Raw genomic sequence first — 17,388 nt, forward strand, 5'->3', positions numbered from 1 at the left:
TGAGAACCAGTTTGGTGCAGTGGGGAAGCTGCTGGACTAGAAACGGGGAGACCACGAGTTCAGATCCTGCCTTAGATACCAAAGCCACCTTCGTGACTTGGGGCCAGTCGCACTCTCTCAGCCCTGCTCACCTCACAGGACTGTTGTTGTGGGGAAAATAGGAAGAAGGAACATTGGTACAACTCAAGGCAGTGTACACAAATAAAAGCAGGATATAAATATAACAATAATTTATGGCATAAATCGGCTGTGATGGTCCCAGTGGTTATCGGCCATATCCAAAAATCTTGGATGGGACTTAGAAAATCTGTGCACTGACAAAATTTCCATCTGTCAATTACAAAAGGCCACAGCGCTTGGATCCGCACTTATACTACACTGATACATTATGACACCCTCAGTCAGTGTTTCTCGACCTTGGCAACTTTAAGACATGTGGATTTCAACTCCGAGAAAGACTGTCCGAGGTTCTTGGGAAGAACTCGACGCGAATGAAGGCCAACACTAGCTAAAGAGCTGGCAGCTGCGATTTCACATTGTGGTTTATATAATAATAATAATAAAGCTTCCAGTGAAGGACCAACAAGTGTGTTCTTTTCTCATAAACATTTCAAGCTTCAAGCTTCTTTCAGCCTTTCACCCAACCATATTTTTTTTTCAAATACATCCACAACTCCCCACTTTGAGATTGATTTTTATTATGAAAAGGTAAGATAGAAATATGCTAAAGAAAGAAAGAAAACACGACATTGCCATCAAGCTTTGTGGTCACATGAGCTTCTGCTGCGTTGTAATGTTTCAGCTATCACAACTAGTAAACTCAGGAAGGATGCAAAATTTCATTGGGGTGTTTCTGATAAGGTGAGCGCTCCAACCTGAGAATGACTAATGAATTATATTTAGCTACTATTTAATCATGTTTAGAAGAGACACGTTGGAAAAATGGAAGGAGCAGGTCATGAGTAACTAAAGTCCCATTGATTCCAACAGTCTGTTTGAAATGCTAAGTCTGGATACGCTGCGGGTTAAACCGCTGAGCTGCTGAGCTTGCCGATTGGAAGGTCGGCGGTTCGAATCCGTGTGACGGGGTGAGCTCCCTCTGCTAGTCCCAGCTCCTGCCAACCTAGCAGTTCGAAAACATGCAAATGTGAGTAGATTAATAGGGACTGCTTCAGCAGGCAGGTAACGGCGTTCCGTTTAGTCATGCCAGCCACATGACCAGGGAAGTGTCTACCGACAAACGCCGGCTCTTCGGCTTTGAAATGGAGATGAGCAGCGCCCCCTAGAGTCGGACACGACTGGACTTAACGTCAAGGGAAACCTTTACCTTTACCTAAACATTCCTTATTGTTCTGTGAATATGATGAATTTGAATAATTGAACCAACTACCTTTGAAAAAGTGTCCAAGTGGGTTAACAATATTTAAAAGTGTACAAGTGGGTTAGCCATATTCAAAAGATGTATGAGGGCCCCCCGCACAATTTGTGATTCTGTGTGATGTATAATAATAATAATAATAATAATATCAGTATAGTACAAAACCAGAATAACCCCCCCACAAAAAAATCAAAGACATAACCAACACAAAATAATTTCTATTTTGTACTGTCACCAAACCCTTTATCACTTGTGCAGTAGCCAAATTCTGCCACAATGAAAATAAGGCATAACTGGTCGCAGAAATAACCACTTCTGGTTTATTCATCACTTGAGGTTTAATACAAGTTAGTTATCTTGTTTTAGGTTTCATATATATATAAATGTTAGATTTACACTTGCACAGGTAATTAACACACCATCATAGCAGTGTATGTTACATGTTTATTTGTTATTTTATCTTTGCTACACTAGTATTTTATCTCATCTATTCGATTTTACTTTTGTGCTGTATTTTTTAAAGTTTTGCTGGTCATTGACTAAATAAACAGTATTATTACATTCTGTTACCAAACCGTGTAAAAGGAAGGCAGCAGAGGTGTTGTCAAAAATCAAACTCTGGTTGGAGATGAACTCAACAAGCTGTAGCAATAACCCAGGATGATTTTCTTATCCTACATGATTCGGGGAGGAAGGTGGAGCAATATGCCTAAGTGAATGAATGACTTTGGCACAGCTCAACTTCCCTTCCGGAGATGTTGCAACCGCAATTATCCACCAGGAAGATTTTGACCATACAGCAGCGTGATCATCTACCTACCTACCCACCTATCCTATCAAAACTGGTCTCCAGAGCCCTAGAAACAGGTAAAACTTTCCTCAATTCTGATGATCAATGCAGCTCAGACTTTTCCATTTGGCCACAATTCATGACTATTATGAAACTAGTCCTCAAGGTTGAATGCAGAGAAAAAGGGAATAAGCCACTCAGGTGGGTGATTTTATGACTGAGGAGGTGTCACTCAGTTTTACAGACTGCTGCCTATACATTCGTTCTTAGGAAGTTCAAAAAGCAAATGCTTTGATACGTTTTTAGTAAATAAGCTAATCTCTACCTCGGGGCGGGGCGGAAAGGCAAGGTGGTCGCTGCCCTGGATGTAGCCCTTCGGCAGCCCCGCGGCGCTGCGTAGCGAAGGCCAGAGAGGCGCGCGCTCGGCACATGCTTCAGGGCGCTCTTTCTCTTTCGCCTGCCCGCCCCGCCCGCGGCCCGAAGAGAAAAGGGGGCGCGCAGGGCCGGCTCCCTCTCCCTTCTCTGGGGAAGAAGCGGGCGCCGCGGCTCGCTCCTTCTCGGCCCGCCGCCGGGGCGGAGGAGGAAGCGGGCTGGTCGCCGCCCGGCCCAGCCCCAGCCAGGCGATCACCTGAACCGGGACGGCCGGGGTGGGGCCGCCCGGCTGGCTGGCTGGCTGGCTGGCTGGCTGGCTGGGGCGCAGCCCGAGCGGCGCGGCGGGCGATAGCGGCGCGCGGTGCGAGAAGACGCCCCGGGGCGCGTCGGTAGGGTCCTGCCCGGGAGCAGGTGAGTGCAGCCGGCGGGTCGGGCCGGGGCCGGCTGGACATCCGCGGGGGCCGAGGGCGGGAGCGACCGAGGGGCCAGCGCTCGCCCGCAAGCCCGAGAGGCGCCGCGGCCGCCGGAACGCCCAGGCGCTCGCCGCCCGCGTGGAGCTGCTTCCCGCCGCCGCCGCCGCCGCCCCGGCCCTGCGCGGGGAACTTCCCCGGATAAGGGCGCGGAGGCGGCGGGGCTCCCCCGGTCCGGCCCGCGCCGGGCTGGGCTGGGCTGGCGAGGCGGATCGTCCTGCCTCCGGGACAGGTGCTGCGGAGCGCGGACCCTCCGCTCCCCGGCCCAGCCTTCTCCCTCTGGGGCCCTCCAGGTGCGTCGGACTCCAGGTCCCATCGCCACCTCCGTTTGGCCCGATTTGGGACCTCCCTCCGAGCGCGTTGGACTACAACTCCCATCACCTGCAGCCTTCTATTGGAGGAAATCTTGACACAGGCGTTTACTTATTTTCCCTCGTAAAAAATAAATAAACCTATTTTTCCGCTTTTTTTTTCCTTTTCTTTTAAAGCAGAGAGGTCCTAGGCTGAGCCCATGGTTTACTCAGTTTCCCCAAATATTCTGGTTTCACTCCGTCTCGTGCAGCATAAATTCATTAGGCAAATAAGGGGTTGATTAAAGCTGCTCCCTTTCCTTGGAGTTTGATCTCCCAGATCTGTGCAGATCCTTGAAAAAGCTGTTTAAAAGTTAACTCAAGGTCAAGAGCTGCAGCTCCAAAGGTGTCTGGCCTTCAGCATCTCTTTGGGCAGCCCCCCAATTTGGGCAAGACCAAAAAACTGTTGGCCCTTTGGGTGGTTTAGGATGGCTTTAAGGTGCAAAATGGGTGTCTTAAGTGACTGGGGAATTCTGGGAGTTGAAGTCCACACACCTTAAAGTTGCCAAGGTTGAGAAACACTGGCTTAAGCCATAACTTCCTTCACACACAGGCATGCACATTAAGACACTACTGTAAACGTAGGTTTATAATCTTAAAGGAAAGGGGTGATTTAATAATTGGAGTCTCTGTAGGCTATGAGAGCCAAATATAGATTTGACTTGCTGGCTGGAATGATTTTTTTCTTCCCTTCTGGGGCTGGGCAGAATTTATTTTATTGGGGGTTAAGTTTTGCCATCTTCTTGTTGTTCTGAATTAGGTTTTTGGTAGCTCTGTTGAAGGGTTTTTTGGGGTGGGTGAGGATTAAGTATAATTAAAGTAAATAAATCTGGATAATGCCCAGAATTGCAGCCCTTGGAAACTTATAGTACTTACTTGTGAGCAAAGATAGAGAATTAGTTTCTGGAGGATAAAACTGGATGTAGATTTTACATTTAAGAAGGGGGGGAGATGTGCAGCCACTGGCATGGGGAAGACCATACTATGAGTTTTCTCGCAGTGTTTAAAGCACTTTACCAATATTCTCTGTACTGTTTCCGGCAACTTTTGTTTGATAGATCAATATTAGTATCTTAGCGTTAATCAGTATCTTCACTTTTACATTTCCAGACTTTGAGAGTGATGTAAGATTGGAGAAACACCAAAGAAACTTTTACTTTAAGAATGGATACTTGAGTGATTTTGTTTTCCTTTAAGCTGGAGGGCAGGGACTGCTTTTTTCAAATAGTTGTTTAACTAAGTAAAAGTAATCAGGTCACTGAAACCTTCAGTAGCTTTGTGGCAGGTGGTGTTTCAGCTAATGTGGTATGAGTTAGGTAAATTGTGCAAACAATAAAATAAAGACCTGACTTAATTTTCTGTGGGAAAAGGAGATAAAGAGAGGAGGTCTCCCCTCATCTCCATGGTGGACTGAAAAGGCGGTAATGCTGGTGCAAGGAAAGACCATATTCCTGCATTTTGAATGGCTGTGTTCCGGGGGGGGGGTTCACTTGCAGAAAGCTGATCCAGCAGGAAAACCTTGGCAAAATCCACTACTTTGCACAGCTGTTAAGGAGGAAAAAGTTCATCACTTCAGTATTTGGCTACACTAGAACTGAGAGAATAACAGATTGTCTGGGAGGAAGGAGGTATAAAAAGGGGTGAAGCTTTATTTCATGGCCTTTTTTGGCACAACACTGCCCCGCAGATACCCCTGTCCCCATTCAAACAGGAACTGGAATTCAACACATCTCCTGGGCACCAGACTGGAGAAGTTTCACCAGGCAGGAATCTCAGCAGATCTAGAATTTGGCCATTTATGGCTTCTGTAGTTGCTTTAGCCCTGCCATTCTTTCCACGCTGGTGATTTACAGCCTCGTCCAGCCATCATGGCAGAGATTTAGAACCCGTCTCCTAGTGATAGATTGCCATAGAGGTTACTGAGTGATGCTGTAAGTTATTGCTGTGGAAGTGGCCTATGGCTTAGTCACCCTCAGGACCACAGGATCTGAAATGGTGGCCTGCCAGTTTGAATTAAGACAGTTCAATTCTGCATTGTCATTATAGCATAGAGCAGTGTTTCTCAAGCTTAGCCACTTTAAGATATGTGGACTTGAACTCCCAGAGTTCCCCAGCCTGGCTGGGGAACTCTGGGAGTTGAAGTCCACATATCTTAAAAGTGGCTAAGCTTGAGAAACCCTGACACAGAGGATCTCTAAATGCATTTGGGGTGTTTTTCCCTCACCACTGAGCAACTGCACTCTGTTCTTTTCAATAAGTTTTCAATAGCTTCTACCCCTGTCCTTTTCTGAAAACACTCTAAGTACCACCTAGCCTAGCAACGGCAGAAGAGATCCATCCTTAAGCCTCATGCTTGCCCACCAGGCCAGACTGTACCTGCTCAAGAATTAATTTACAGGGTTTGGCCCTTCTCATTATCCGTTTGGTTCTTCTTTTTAACTTGGTAGAACTAAAAAACAACACCAGGGACGTTTTTGTTGCCAACTCTGTTCCTGGAGGCCTCTTTCATCAATGCAAAGTGACAGTTATACTTTGGAGAAGTCAACATTCAGACACTCTGAGTGTTTGCTGTGCTGAAGAAGATAAATATTCCTCTATGTATACTTGGCATATTTCATAGACCAGCCTTTCAAAAGCTTTGGTGTTAATGACATTTTCAGCTCTTGATCCCTTCACACAGAATGCCACATCCAGGTTTTCCGAAGTGTATTTCCTTTCTTCATTCTTGTTACCTTATTTATAGGGGAGAAGCCGTGTTATTGTTAAGCCATAGAACAGTGTTTCTCAACCTTGGCAATGTTAAGCTGTGTGGACCTCAACTCCCAGAATTCCCTAGCCAGCACATGCTGGCTGGAGAATTCTGGGAGTTGAAGTCCACACAGCTTAAAGTTGCCAAGGTTGAGAAACAATGCCATAGAATGTTGAAGCCCTTTGCTGTTCTTCCTTCTCCTGGTCCTTTTTAACATCTCATCCTTTTCTCTGAGCTCCTGTTTCTTTCCTTCCCTTCCTCCTATGACGCCTTCACAGGCCTTAGTCCTCCTACTGGTGAGTCCCCATCTCAGCTCTCCTGACAGCTTGTCCTTCTGTTGCAATGGTTGAATGGAAAACCCGTTTTGACTCCTGAGCTACCGAAAATTCTGGGCCCCCAGACCAGCTCTGCTTAGCTACAGCGGAGGCCGCGTGTGCGTAGAAAGGAGCACTCGAGTGACATTGCAAATAGTGGATGTTCAAGGCCAGCTCAAGACAGTTTCCCTGAGCTGAAGCCAAGAGGCCGCACTCTGCTCCTCCACCTGGCGTTGGGAACCCACCAGATCAGCAGCTGAATCTTCTCTCAGTGGGATAGAACATCTTTAGCTGATGCACCAAAGGCAGAAGGTGGGAGGCAGAGCTCGGTCTTCAGCTTTGGCCCATTTCTCCAGATCAGTTGCACAAAGCAGAGGCCTCTCTCTCTCTGATAGCAGCCCTGGTATGGATCAGTGTAGAATCTGCATTTCTCTGGAAATGTGCTTTTCATTTCCATGTGTCAATGCTTTCATCCCACTCACATGGCTGCAGTATTCTTGTAGCATCAGAGGGAATTGGAAAAGCCATGAGTTTAGCAAGCATGGGACCTACACATAAAAATGGGCCAACCAGAGAAATGCAGTATCTTGTTTTATCCATCTGTCAATTTCAGCGTCCCCCCAGTTTTTCATTGTTGTACAGTACAGGTAGTTCTCACTTAACAGCCACAATTGAGACCAGAATTTCAGTTGCTAAGCGCAGCTGTCATTAAGCAAATCTTACCCAATTTTACAACCTGTTTTGCGGCGGTTGTTAAGCAAATCACCGTGGGCATTAAGCAAACCACATGGTTAAGTGAATCACGCAGTTCCCCACTGATTTTGCTTGCCAGAAACCAGCCAGGAAGGTCGAAAATGGTGATCATATAACCACGGGATGCTGCAACAGTCATAAATGTGAACTGGTTGCCATGTGCCCAACTCATGATCACGTGACTGGGGGGGAATGCTGAAATGGTCATAAGTGTGAGGACCGGTCATAAGTTGGTTTTTTTCAACAGCGTTGTAAGTCCAATCCACCACTAAATGAATGGTTCTTAAGCAAGGACTGCCTGTAAAGCTCAATTGTCAACGTTAGAATTTTTTTTTAAAGCTTGCAGTAGAGTTGATATGAGTTCTCCAAACATAGACATTTCTGTTTGCTGCTTTTCCTGCTTTATGCATGTTTTGCAAATGCACATTCTTAATGTAATGCATGTCTGTGTAATTGTAACAAATGTAAGTATTTCTGTGTAGGCTTTTCCCTCCTGTTCTTTCAAACAAACGCCCTGGCTTGCCAAATTTGGAGAACTGTGACTTGAGACACGTTTGGGCTTGTGCATTGGCTTGAAATTGCAACATTCAAGATTTCACCACAAACGAATTTCTCTCCTGCCCACTCCTATTCTTCGGTCTATAAATGCACTGACATATGCGCATAGAGCTGGAGCACATAGGATTCCTTGCATATGAAGAGGGTCTACCTGAATAGATCCAACCATGCATAATGTCTTTTTCTTGCTTGCCCAGCACATCACCAGCTTTGGAAAGGAGCGCAGCTTCTTCGTTACCCTTGCGGCAGCTTAATAAACTTTGGAGGTCCTACCTGATCAGCTGCCGGGTTGTATGGAAATAATTCATTAACTTCCCATTGATAACTTCCTCTCATTCATAGCCAGATCTATTATCCAGCAGTCTAGATCAGTGATTTCCAACTTCAGCAACTTTCAGATGTGTGGACTTCAATTCCCAGAATTCCCCAGCCAGCGTGCTAGCTGAGGAATTCTGGGAGTTGAAATCCCATGGCCAAGGTTGGAAAACACTGGCCTAAAGTAAGATCTCAGAGTGAAGGAGTAAGAAATGCGGGTGTATGGATGGCTATGGGGGTGCTCCTAGATTGGTATACTTAATGCTTCTATAGCCCCTGAATGGCCACTCAGCGCTGCAAGTGGCCTTAACAGCCAAAAATTTAGCTACCACAGTTTGATGCAGAAGGGAAGGGCTCCGCTGGTTAAATAAAAGGCTAGAAAAAGTCTCCCCTAAGTTGAGTTTGACATGGGTGCATCTGTGCAGCTTTCTTGGTAGCAGCAGAGAAATTGTTTGCCTTTTGAGATGGTTTTGCAGCTTTGAAGCCTAGCCTACCGTCCTGGTATTTCCTGGTAGTCATCTCCTGTCTAACCAAGCCTGATCCTTCCCACCTTATGACAGAATCTATGTGGTAATCATTAAAAGTTGCTAACCATCCCTGCTTTGGACAAGGGAGTTGCTTTGCACCATTTCTTTTCTTTTTTTAAACAAGGGTGCTGTTATGTCAACGCAGCCATCTTCAGATTGAAGGAATTAGGAATTGTTCTGTGCTTAGGGAGGGAAGAGATGATTTGTGGCTGTTTGTGAACTGGGAGCAATTCAGTGGTGCCACCTGGCTAGGACTTTGGGTGAAGAAGCCACTTAAAAGTTGCAACTGGTCCTGCAAGTACATCCATGCGGGTTTTAAGGCAAAGTCATCCTTGTTACCATCCAGGTCTTAAAATTTGTTTCCAGTTTGGAACTCAGCCTTCCCTGCCCTGTTTCTGGAGTTTGGCCCCCAACTCTTAAGACCTCTGGCTGCCTTGGGCTGGAGGGAAATTGGGTGCTCTTGATCCAAGACCCCATCTCCAGGGCTGCTCCCAGCCCACGGCAATATTTGTTTCTCTAGACACTTGGCACTCTCAGAAAAAAAAAGTCGAGGTCTCAGCTTGAGTCAATAAGATACTTTCTATAGGTACAAGCAGTCTTAGTTATGATGAAGACCAGCTTCAAAACGGACTAAGAATCTGGGTTTCTATATATGTCCTCACCATTTTCCATGTAGCTGCTCGTAGGTAGCTGGTATATTTCTGCTGGGTTGTGAATTTTCACCTGAACTTGTCCTATTCTATGTGGAATTTGAACTGGACCAGCTGGACCTTCCCAGTTGAGGGTGAGTCATCTGGAATAAGACCCAGGGAGGAGGGAGAGGAAAACAGGAGCTTGTGTGATATAGTGGCATAAAGGGTTAGGCCAGGTTCAAGTCCCCCCTCAGCCATGAAAACACTCTAGGGGACTTTGAGCCTGGTGTGTTCTGCCCTCCCAAGGTGGTTGTTCTGGGGAAAAAGAGAAGGAGGTGTGTTATGTGCGCCACCTTGAGCTCCCAAATTGTAATGCTTTGTGAGAAAGACCTTGGGAGGCAGGGCCCAGAGACGCTGCCTAGGGAACAGTCAGATAAGAGAGGGCATAGCCCACAGCTGCATAACGGGCAGAGAAAGAGGCTCAGAAGGGACCCTCCCTAAGTTCTCGGGCTGTAAAGGAGACAGTGGGAGATTTGTACTTTCAGACTTGCAAGCGTCTGTTAATGTAGCCTTACAATAAAGTAGAATTAGCTTATCTGGTCATGTTTCCTGCCTGGTCCACCTGGGAGGACTGACATAAAGCAAAGGCAGGGCAGAAATCTAACTCATGTGGGAGATAAACATGTTGGTAACAACCACACACCTTTTTGGCAAGGTGCAGAGCTTGTACTTTGCAGAGCTCAGGAAGTTTTCATCTTGATCCTGCAGTTTTTTCCTAAGGAAGGCAGGAAGGAAATACATTGGGTATAGAGCGCAGAGGCCAATTAGGGTAAAATATAGGAAGTTATTTGACTGCAAATGAATGTCCCCTGACAAGGAAATGCACTTTTCCTGACCAGGTTTTGTGACTTCGGCAAGCTTTCTTGCAGCTGCTGAGGTCCCTCCCAGATGCGTCGAGCTCCCAGAATTCCAAGCCACTCCCCTTGCTTCATTCGCTTTCCCTTTTCTACACCTCAGTGCTATCATCTTGGAAATGGGAACAGCAGAACAGCATAGAGCTGGCCTGTATAGTGTGGTAACCCTGAACAGCAGCAGGCTCTCCTTTCAGTATCTGCCAGGCTCCCTGCTCTGGCTGCCTTTATATTGTTTATTGATATATTTATTTGGGTACAAAATGAGATGAAACACTAGCCTGGTATACTATACATCGGTGTTTTTCAGACTTGGCAACTTTAAGATGTGTGGACTTCAACTCCCAGAATTCCCCAGCCAGCATGGGAGCTGCAGTTCAACATATCTGGCTGACGCAGAGCAATGCTGTGTTGCCCCACCTGGAAACAATTCAGTGTATTTAGCAAGCTTGATGTGCTTTGTGGGTGCTAATACAAGGTTTAGAAGTTGTAGATGAATGGAACAAAGGGACAGCTCCCTTCTTCCTTGTCCCACCTCTGTGCCCATACCTCAGACCCTGGGCAGATGCCACACCCTCCGTGGTCGGTTGATGGCAGTTAGCTGCAGCATTCAGCTGAATAATCCTAAGAGCAATTTGAAAAGAAGGCTAGTCTTCCTTTTTCTGGAAGTCTGCCTGGAAGCAGAACCCTGCTGAAAGTGAGGGCCAAGTTAGCACGTAACCAGAGAAATGGCTCTTCCGTTCCTTTTTGTTTGTTTGTTTGTTTGTTTATTAATTATTAAATTTATATTACCGCCCATCTCCCCCGATGGGGGACTTTGTTTGGCCAAAGCAGCAGCAAGCAGGCTGAATGAAAGCTTGGTTTGCCCTCCCCCCCAGCGGAAAATCAAGGTGCAGGATTGAAAAGCAGTTGCCATGTAGAGCAGTGTTTCTGGATCTCGGCGACTCAAAGAGGGGTGGACCAACTCCCAGAATTCCCCAGCCAGCATGGCTGGCTGGGGAATTCTGGGAGTTGAAGTCCACCCCTCTTCAAGTTGCCAAGGTCCAGAAACACTGGAGTAAACTAGTGAATTATGCTTCTTCGTTATCTATCTTCGTTGTGGTTTGAAGACCAGAATATTGAGGAGAGGGATTTTTTGACCACCAGTAACAAAAGAATAACTGCTGAAAGGAGCAGCCAGAGACAAACCTCCTCGAAGCCTGGAAATGCCTTCTGTGTCATTTGGCCTTTAACCCCTGCTTTAAAATAATATTGACTCAGCCTTCCTGCCACAGTCCCCAGAAGAGGAACACCCCCCCCCCAACTTTGACCATTCATAGCCTCATGAAGCAGCAGTCAGATATTCAACAGTAGCCTTTGGGGGAGTTGAATTAGATGCCTAGGGTGGATGCTGGATGTGGCGTTAGGAATTGATAGCCATCTGATACACACACACACACACACACACACACAGGACTGATTGAGCTGCAAAGCAGAAGTTGGAGAAAGGGGATTCCATGGCCACGGTAGATGATGGAGTTACAAAAGTAGGTCAGTGTTGGCTGCACAAAGACGGCATTCACTTGGAGGAGAATAACCTAGTTATAGATTCAGACCCAGAGTTATTTTCATGTTTGCTGCTCCCCATTTGGGCTGGAAACTGTGAGACTGCTGCACAGTGCAAACAACTTTGCAATTCAAAGCTTTGAAAACCTGGGGGCAAAACTCTCAAGAGACCCTGGTTTGGGGGGTGGGTGGGGGGAGGAGGGCAGGCGGCCAGCAGCGAGCTCAAGTTCCCCGTTAGTTTTTACTGGTGTCACTGAAGTTCCATTTAGAAAAGTTGCAGTATAGAGCTGAGGTATAAGTTACAGTATTAGCAGCTGCTGGGCTTCGCTCCACACGCCTTTTGCAGCCAGCCATGATTTTCCTAGCCATTTCTTCCGCCATGGGGATGCCTGGTTGACCACTATTTTCATTTTCTAGTTTTCAAAATGAGCCATTCTGTCTATTCGAGGTAGAAGATTTGAAGACATTTGCTAATTGGGGTGAATGTCCTGTAATTGCATCTGTGGCCAGGCGTGGACTGAAAACCGAACACGGAGGATGGAAGTAGACAATATAGTTGTTTGCAGATAACTAACAACATGTTTGAAAAAGTGCTTACTGTTTATTGTCTACATCAGTGTTTCTCAACCTTGGGAACTTTAAGATGTGTGTGTCATGAGTACTGATGGCGAGCAGGAGGGGGCCCCCATCCAGGGGGGAAAAGGCATGCGTAGTACTGAGGAATTAAGCAGCCGTTCAAAGAGACACAGATCAGGCCCGCCTTAGCTTTTGGGGTTTATCTGTCTGGGTTTTTCCCACGCTGCTTCAGTTTGTTAGGATTCTGTTTAATGTAGCAGTAATAAACACTAGAGACCTACTCCTCGTCTCGGCGTGATTTCTGACTGTTAGGACATCAATCCTAACAAACTGAAGAAGCGTGGGAAAACCCAGACAGATAAACCCCAAAAGCTAAGGCGGGCCTGATCTGTGTCTCTTTGAACGGCTGCTTAATTCCTCAGTACTACGCATGGGTTTTCCACGCTGGATGGGGGCCCCCTCCTGCTCGCCATCAGTACTCATGACAGTGTGGACTTCAACTCCCAGAATCCCCCAGCCAGTATGGGTGGCTGGTTGGGGAATTCTGGGAGTTGAAATCCACACATCTTAAAGTTCCCAAGGTTGAAAACACTGGTCTATACCATATATGCTTATCCCATTTCTGCCTCTGGTAAACCTTGGCAAACATTTCAGCATTGCTTCAAGGTGCTAAGTTCAGGGTCCTGGAGTTATCATGTTACCGTTAATGATTGCTATTGTGAATGCTCAACCTGCGGGGACGTTGTTACAGTCATAAGTGTGAGGACTGGTCGTAAGTCTTTTTTTTAGACTGTCCTAAGTCCAAACTGTCACTAAACAAATGGTTGTTAAGCAAGGACTATCTGTAGTGGGCTGGCTATCAATATTTAAATGAATAAAATAAGTGGTTTTTATTGCTTTATAAGTCATCCCCATGGATAGTGTGACCAATGCGTTCTGTGAAACCAGAAAGCTTGTGCGCTGTTACCAGTATCAACAGAAACTGCTCCATTTGCCTGATGCTGGTGCCTGTCTTGTGATTCTTTCACTGGCTCCCTTTGCATCGTTCTAACATTGTTGTCTCGTTGCTCTGCCTAGTTGGAATCAAGATGACCACAGCTGCCCCAACGTCTGGCTATTCCCGGATGAATGGGACCACAAAGTCCCGAGAGCAAATCCTCTATCAGAGTAAGAAAGGGCAGGGGTGGCGTCGGGAGTTTTTATGGGTTGTGGGTTTTGCACTGCTAATGTGTGAATGGGTGAAAAGAAACGTGTTCAAGATCTGCATGAAACAGCTCTGGATTTGCCCTGACGAGGTGCTGGGTGCTACAGAGGTGACAGGATCTGAGGAGATGAAGCTGTTTCCCTTGGCCAAGTGTTTGGCATCACCTCATTGTCTCTCTGGTATCTGCAAACGCAGGAAGAGGCTTTCTGCAGATAGTGTGCTCACCCAAGGCAGAACACCTGTATCTACCTGTTGTAGATACCAGAGGAGAATGGAGTTGCTTCACTTTGCTCTTAGAAGAAGGCACCTTTGGGAAGCAGAACACCCCTTCAGAACATGGCTTTTCACCATGCGTTCATGAGGAGCACAATGCTCTGAAGGGGCACTTTGCTCCAAGAAAGGTTCATGGCAAAATAAAACTTAAACAGAAGTTAAGCTCTGTTGGGGGTGAGCAGGAGGCAATGGCTGTCATCTGCAAGGAACAGTTCTTGGGGTGATTTGCAGCAAACTAAGAAGGTTTCTTTTTGGAATCTTAATTGTTTAAAAGAAATTGTCCTCTCACTCCTGTTTCGGGTAGAGAAAGGACAATAACTACATTTATTAGGGACTGGAAACCCCTTATGGAGTTTTCGCTGAAAAAAGAAAAAAATGAACTTGTGATTTATGGGTTTGATGATTAGAAAGGGTAGACTATGGAAAGAAGGAAATTATGTTGTAATCTTAGGGGGAGAGGGTAAAATATAAATGTATTTATAAAGGTAACATGCTGGAAATCAGGAGACGGTGAGTTCTAGTCCCGCCTGAGGCACAAAGCCAGCTGGGTGACCTTGGGCCAGTCACCCTCTCTCAGTCCTAGGAAGGAAGCAATGGCAAACCACTTCCAAAAAACCTTGCCAAGAAAACTGCAGGGATTATTAGCCTAGGCAGTCACCAGGAGTCAACACTAACTGGAAGGCACATATAATTGCTGATAAGTTATAAAAAGTCTTCCATGAGAGCATTCTCACCCAGCCCCCTCCCCCAAAGTCTATCACTGCCTTCATTACTAGACATCTGACATAGATATTTAAAAATTAGGGTCTTTCCAGATCCTAGTCCTTCTGCTCCTCTCCTTAAGACTTGCCAGTTCTTCAATTTCATAAACTAGTCTTGTCAATTTCAAACCCACTAGTCAGTTTCATAAGGCACAAAGAAAATTCACTGACCTCATTTTCCCTTGCCTGGAAAAATGAGGCTCAGATTTCCCTAGCATTTGGCTGTTCATTCATTCCTTTAATTTATATAGTGTGAAAAAATCGTACAGCTCCCAGTGGTTTAGATTCATAAAAAATGGAACACAGCAAAGTGAAACACAGTAGAAATTTGACATAAAAGTTAAACAGTAGTAAAGATAATGATACGATGGTGCCAATCTGCATTAAGCCACATAAGAAGGCCTGTGGAACAATTCCATCTTGGCAGCTTTGGGAAGGACCTCCAGAGTCCTGCCAGTTTGATCTGTGGAAGAAAGTTATTCCATAAAGGGGGGGCCACCACAGAAAGGCTCTGTTTCCATGTCCCCACAGTTTGTACTTCTCATAAATCATGTAACCCTCAAGAACCCCATTTGTTTGAGATGAGCAAACTGGATGGCAGTTGCCACCATTCACAAGTGAGATTAATAATCCCACAACTTTGATATGTACTGGCCTCAAAGCAGTAGCTTGAAGGAAGCATTTGAAAAGCAGTCAGGAGAAATAAATACCACCCCATTTTGGAGAGGAAATTGTATGAGGTTGAAATAACCAATTTGCAATCCAGCAGAGGTTGCAGGTGACCTGTCTGTTTTTATAATTTAATGCTTATGTGTCTGTATTACACTGAGGGAATGATTTATATATGTCTTGTAGTCTCTTTCCTGCATTTTAAATATGTTTTTCTTTGCTTAACTGTTTAATTTTACATTGAATTTCTACTGTGTTTAACTTCGCTGTGTTGCATTTTATGATTCTAAACCACTAGGAGCTGTATGATTTTTTTTCACAGTATATAAATTAAAACTGGAGATTAAAGGATGGTAGTTTTTTTTTTTGTGCCATTGAGTCAGTCTTGACTCCTGGAGACTGCCTGGAGGAGTCCCTGCGGTGTTCTTGACAAGATTTTGGAAGTGGTTTGCCATTGCCTCCTTCCTAGGGCTGAGAGAGAGGGACTGACCCAAGGTCACCCAGCTGGCTTTGTGTCCAAGGCAGGACTAGAACTCTCGGTCTCCCAGTTTCTAGTCCAGCATCTTAGCCACTACACCAACTGGCTCTCAAGGGTGAATTAAAAGTATAATAAACAGTAGTAATGTGTTTGAGAAGATAATAAGCCAAAATGAGGTAAAATGGTGGGATATTGTTGTACATATCCTAGAACTTGGGAATTATATTTTATTATAAGCTGGCAATCGAAAAGGATTTAAAACTTTGCATACACAAATCTTTATCAAGTTGCTTTTTTTCTTACTTTTTCCTTATTAGGTTCTGGAGCAATTGTAGCAGCTGTTGTAGTAGGCGTCATAGTAATATTTACAACGGTGCTGCTCGTCCTTAAAATGTATAACAGGTTAGTCATTTGAATTTTTTTCCTCAAGTGCCTTTCATTTTTCAGGAGAACAGTCAACTGACTGGATGCAAACCGTCTGCCCGTAGGTATCAGGGGTAGGGGGAGAGTGGGAGCAGTGACATCACACACGTAAAGACAAAATGAGCTCAGGATATCATTGTCTCTGTCTCAGGAAAGCTCTCGCTCTGGTTATGTGTTCTGTGGGCAGTTTTACCTCATAAATCAAATCCTGCTGTCATTGCATTTTCGCATTCAGGGACTCTGCAGTTTTCCTTTTGTGAGATGTTATAGGCTAATGTTCCATTTTTGTTCAACAAAAACACACAAATGGTATAGAGTATAGAGAGAAGCAGGCCGATAGTTGCTTCTGACTAAAGCAGCCTATAAAGCCCTGTAAATAAATCTGATTGATTGATTGAATAAATAATGAGCACTTCTAGGGACAATTAACACCTTTTATTAATTGCTATCTGTAATCTTTTTTTTTTAATATTGTATACCACCCTGAATTGTTTTGAGCTGGGCAGTGTTGCAAATCTAATAAATTAAATTAAGTAGCTACATCAGGAACCTCCTGGGCATTCTTACTGTATATATTTTCAAAGCTGCAGGGAAACTGGGGAAGAATGAATACCAGAGGAAGAAAGTCTCCTGCAATTTCCCCCCCTACCATATCTCATTTAATTGGATGAAAAAAAAAATGCTCTGAAAAGTTTATTCTAAAAAGAAAAGAATTTCAGGAACGTTCTCCTGAACTAAGTAGTCTTCTGGAGGTCCTTAGTGGCAAAGGACCCTTCCTCAGAACAATGTTCTGTGCATCAGGACTCTGGTCTGCGAAGGCTTATCTTCAACAGGGGTGTTAAGTGTTTGGGTGCCACAGCTCTTTGCCTTTCCTGCTGCACAACCAGCACAATAACACAAAGTCTGCTTGGTTCTTTGTAGGCGCATGAGGACTAAGCGAGAGCTGGAGCCAAAGAATCCAAAAGTCACCATCCCCTCAATTTTAGGACAGGACAGCAGCAACGCTGCCCGGGACACTGTGGTGACATTTGTCCCCGTGGACATTCACATGCCAAACAGAAGACGGTGAAGTAGCAGCAAGTGGAGGAACAATGAACAAGCACTGAACGCTGCAGACCTTGAGGAGCCTCCACTAGGACTGGGAATGGAGTGGCTCCCACTGGCCCACGTTTCAGTGGTCTGCTGGCTGCCTTTTTTTTTTCCTCATAGAAGGCAAAAGACGGCCTTCACGGGGCAGGTAAGGTTGTGCCCAGCTAGCAACCAGTGGTGAAAATAATTTGTATAATCTTGCCAGAAAGGGTGGCGAGAAGCAAGCTACCACGATTCTTGGAACAAATGAG

At 45.5% G+C, this 17,388-nt stretch overlaps 1 protein-coding gene across 1 annotated transcript; it reads left to right on the forward strand.

Moving 5' to 3' along the window:
- Positions 1-2,841: 2,841 nt before the first annotated feature.
- NCMAP (non-compact myelin associated protein) lies at positions 2,842-17,387 on the forward strand. The gene is made up of 4 exons (XM_063312118.1): positions 2,842-2,951; positions 13,318-13,407; positions 15,943-16,027; positions 16,970-17,387. Exons 2-4 carry the CDS (start codon positions 13,329-13,331, stop codon positions 17,115-17,117), a joined length of 312 nt encoding a protein of 103 aa, XP_063168188.1. The 5' UTR covers positions 2,842-2,951; positions 13,318-13,328; the 3' UTR covers positions 17,118-17,387.
- The last annotated feature ends 1 nt before the right edge of the window (position 17,388 follows it).

This window comes from Candoia aspera, chromosome 10 (assembly GCF_035149785.1).
Source record: "Candoia aspera isolate rCanAsp1 chromosome 10, rCanAsp1.hap2, whole genome shotgun sequence".
Lineage (NCBI taxonomy): Eukaryota > Metazoa > Chordata > Lepidosauria > Squamata > Boidae > Candoia > Candoia aspera.